Source organism: Galeopterus variegatus, unplaced genomic scaffold, assembly GCF_000696425.1.
Source record: "Galeopterus variegatus unplaced genomic scaffold, G_variegatus-3.0.2 Scaffold395, whole genome shotgun sequence".
Classification (NCBI taxonomy): domain Eukaryota; kingdom Metazoa; phylum Chordata; class Mammalia; order Dermoptera; family Cynocephalidae; genus Galeopterus; species Galeopterus variegatus.
The window spans coordinates 484,074-486,603 of NW_007726506.1; the positions used below are offsets into that span (position 1 = coordinate 484,074).

The window sequence follows — 2,530 nt, forward strand, 5'->3', positions numbered from 1 at the left end:
GCTGCGGCCGGCGCCCGGACCTGCCCGGTGCCCGGCCGCGAGAGGTGGCTTTTCCACTTCCCGTGGCCTTCCTCCTCCTCCTCCTGCTCCGAGGAGGCTCGTACCCTCTTCCTCCTCCTCCACCTCCTCTTGCTGTTGCTGCTGCCGTAGCGCTTGAGCTGTGAGCAGAAATCTAATGAGACCCAACTGGCTGTTTATGTAATTCCTCACGCTCCTGTCTTAAGGCGTTCCTTTAAAACTACCTTCCGCCGAGCCTGAATTTCGCTCAGCTGCACCTTCAAGCAATGGGGCTTAATCAGCTGCCTTTGCCAGCACTCAGGCTTTTGGCTTGGAAAGTGTTTGTAGTTTGGAGGCAGCCAGGGATTCTTTTCCCTTTGTCACCACGAATATGGAAAATGGAACAGACGGATTAATACCAACTTGACTTTTTAAATGTCATTTTTAATCAACTTCAGTGATTAGAACAGATCCCCTCTGCAAATATCTTCTGTTTGCCCTTGATCTTTTCTTATCCCCACCCAGTGCTGATCCAGCAAACGTTTAAAGGTCGACCTTATCGTACATGCCTCTCCGGCTGTTCTCTTATCGTGAGGGTGTTTTTAAAATCAAAATAAAACTTAGAAACTCTGCCCTTTAAACAGAATAAGCAATAGAGTTTTAAAATTCATTGTTGCTTCTTTGTATTTTCAGATTTTAAAAAATATACGTTGAGAAGAAAAAAAGCACAGAGAAGCTCGGTTGTTGTATTGGGTGCCCTTAGTACATTAAAGACTGCAACTACATAGGATACTTTGGTTCATAATTATTCAATGAGATGACAATTCATTTCGTATTTAGTACCTTTAATTTTAAATTGTGTACTTATTTTTCTTTTCTTTTTTTTTTTCCCCTAAAGATGACCGGTAAGGGGATCTTAACCCTTGACTTGGTGTTGTCAGCACCACGCTCACACAGTGAGCAAACTGGCCATCCCTATATGGGATCCGAACCTATGGCCTTGGTGTTATCAGCACCTCACTCTCCCGAGTGAGCCACAGGCCGGCCCCCTAGAAATTAATTTTTCTAACTTCTCGAATTTCTAAATGTTTAACAATAGAGCAGATTTAAACAGTACATATCCAACATGAACTAAAATATAGGATTCAATTCTAAAGCGGTGAATAGCAATAAAAACTGTCCAGCTTCTAAAAGTGGCATATATGTGTGTAGGGGTGAGTGGGTGCTGAGTACAGTTTCCATTAAATATTCTTGTGAGAATTGAGGGAAGGAAAAAACACCACCATATTCTGGAAGTATTTTTCCTCTTGGAGCTCTATCCAGAAACAGAAAATAAATAATGGGGTTTTAACTATATATCCACATTTTCCCATGAGATATTGAACTTTAATAAACAATTTTCTATTGTATGTTCCTTTATTTTGTACTGATGATATTTTTCAGGCTCTTTAGCCTGTTTGGGTATTTTCAAAAGTGAAATTACTCTAGGGGTAGGGGGAAAAAAAAGGTCATGAGATTTACATTACATTTATCTTACTTGGACATGTTTGCTTTTGTTTTGTCTTGTTTTGTTTTAAGGAACAAGACCACTCGAGGTGAAGGATAATCTACCAATACCAGCACGTTGAATGAAAATTTGTTTCTCTGCCACAAACTGAACCTTTTTTCTTTTTTGGTGGGGGAGTTGAAACAATCCTTACTTTGTGGCGTAGCAGCTATGCAGCTTGAAATCCAAGTAGCACTAAATTTTATTATTTCATATTTGTACAATAAGCTTCCCAGGAGACGTGTCAACATTTTTGGTGAAGAGCTTGAAAGACTTCTTAAGAAGAAATATGAAGGGCACTGGTATCCCGAAAAGCCATACAAAGGATCAGGGTTTAGATGTATACACGTAGGGGAGAAAGTGGACCCCGTGATTGAACAAGCATCCAAAGAAAGTGGTTTGGACATTGATGATGTTCGTGGCAATCTGCCACAGGATCTTAGTGTTTGGATCGACCCGTTTGAGGTTTCCTACCAAATTGGTGAAAAGGGACCAGTGAAGGTGCTTTATGTGGATGATAATAATGAAAATGGATGTGAGTTGGATAAGGAGATAAAAAACAGCTTTAACCCAGAGGCCCAGGTTTTTATGCCCATAAGTGACCCAGCCTCATCATCCAGCTCTCCATCGCCTCCCTTTGGTCACTCTGCCGCTGTAAGCCCCACCTTCATGCCCCGGTCCACTCAGCCTTTAACCTTTACCACTGCCACTTTTGCTGCCACCAAGTTTGGCTCTACCAAAATGAAGAATAGTGGCCGTAGCAACAAGGTTGCACGTACTTCTCCTATCAACCTCGGCTTGAATGTGAATGACCTCTTGAAGCAGAAAGCCATCTCTTCCTCAATGCACTCTCTGTATGGGCTTGGCCTGGGTAGCCAGCAGCAACTACAGCAACAGCAGCAGCCATCCCAGCCACCACCACCGCCGCCACCACCACCACAGCAGCAACAACAGCAGAAAACCTCTGCTCTTTCTCCTAATGCCAAG

General features: G+C 42.8%; 1 protein-coding gene across 1 annotated transcript in view; it reads left to right on the top strand.

The window, feature by feature from the left end:
- Positions 1–1,259: 1,259 nt before the first annotated feature.
- TOB1 (transducer of ERBB2, 1) overlaps positions 1,260–2,530 on the top strand; it is a 15,512-nt gene continuing 14,241 nt past the window's right edge. The window contains exon 1 of the mRNA XM_008568300.1: positions 1,260–2,524. Within this exon, the coding sequence (XP_008566522.1) occupies positions 1,715–2,524 (810 nt within the window). The 5' untranslated portion in view covers positions 1,260–1,714. The remainder of the gene's footprint in view (positions 2,525–2,530) is intronic.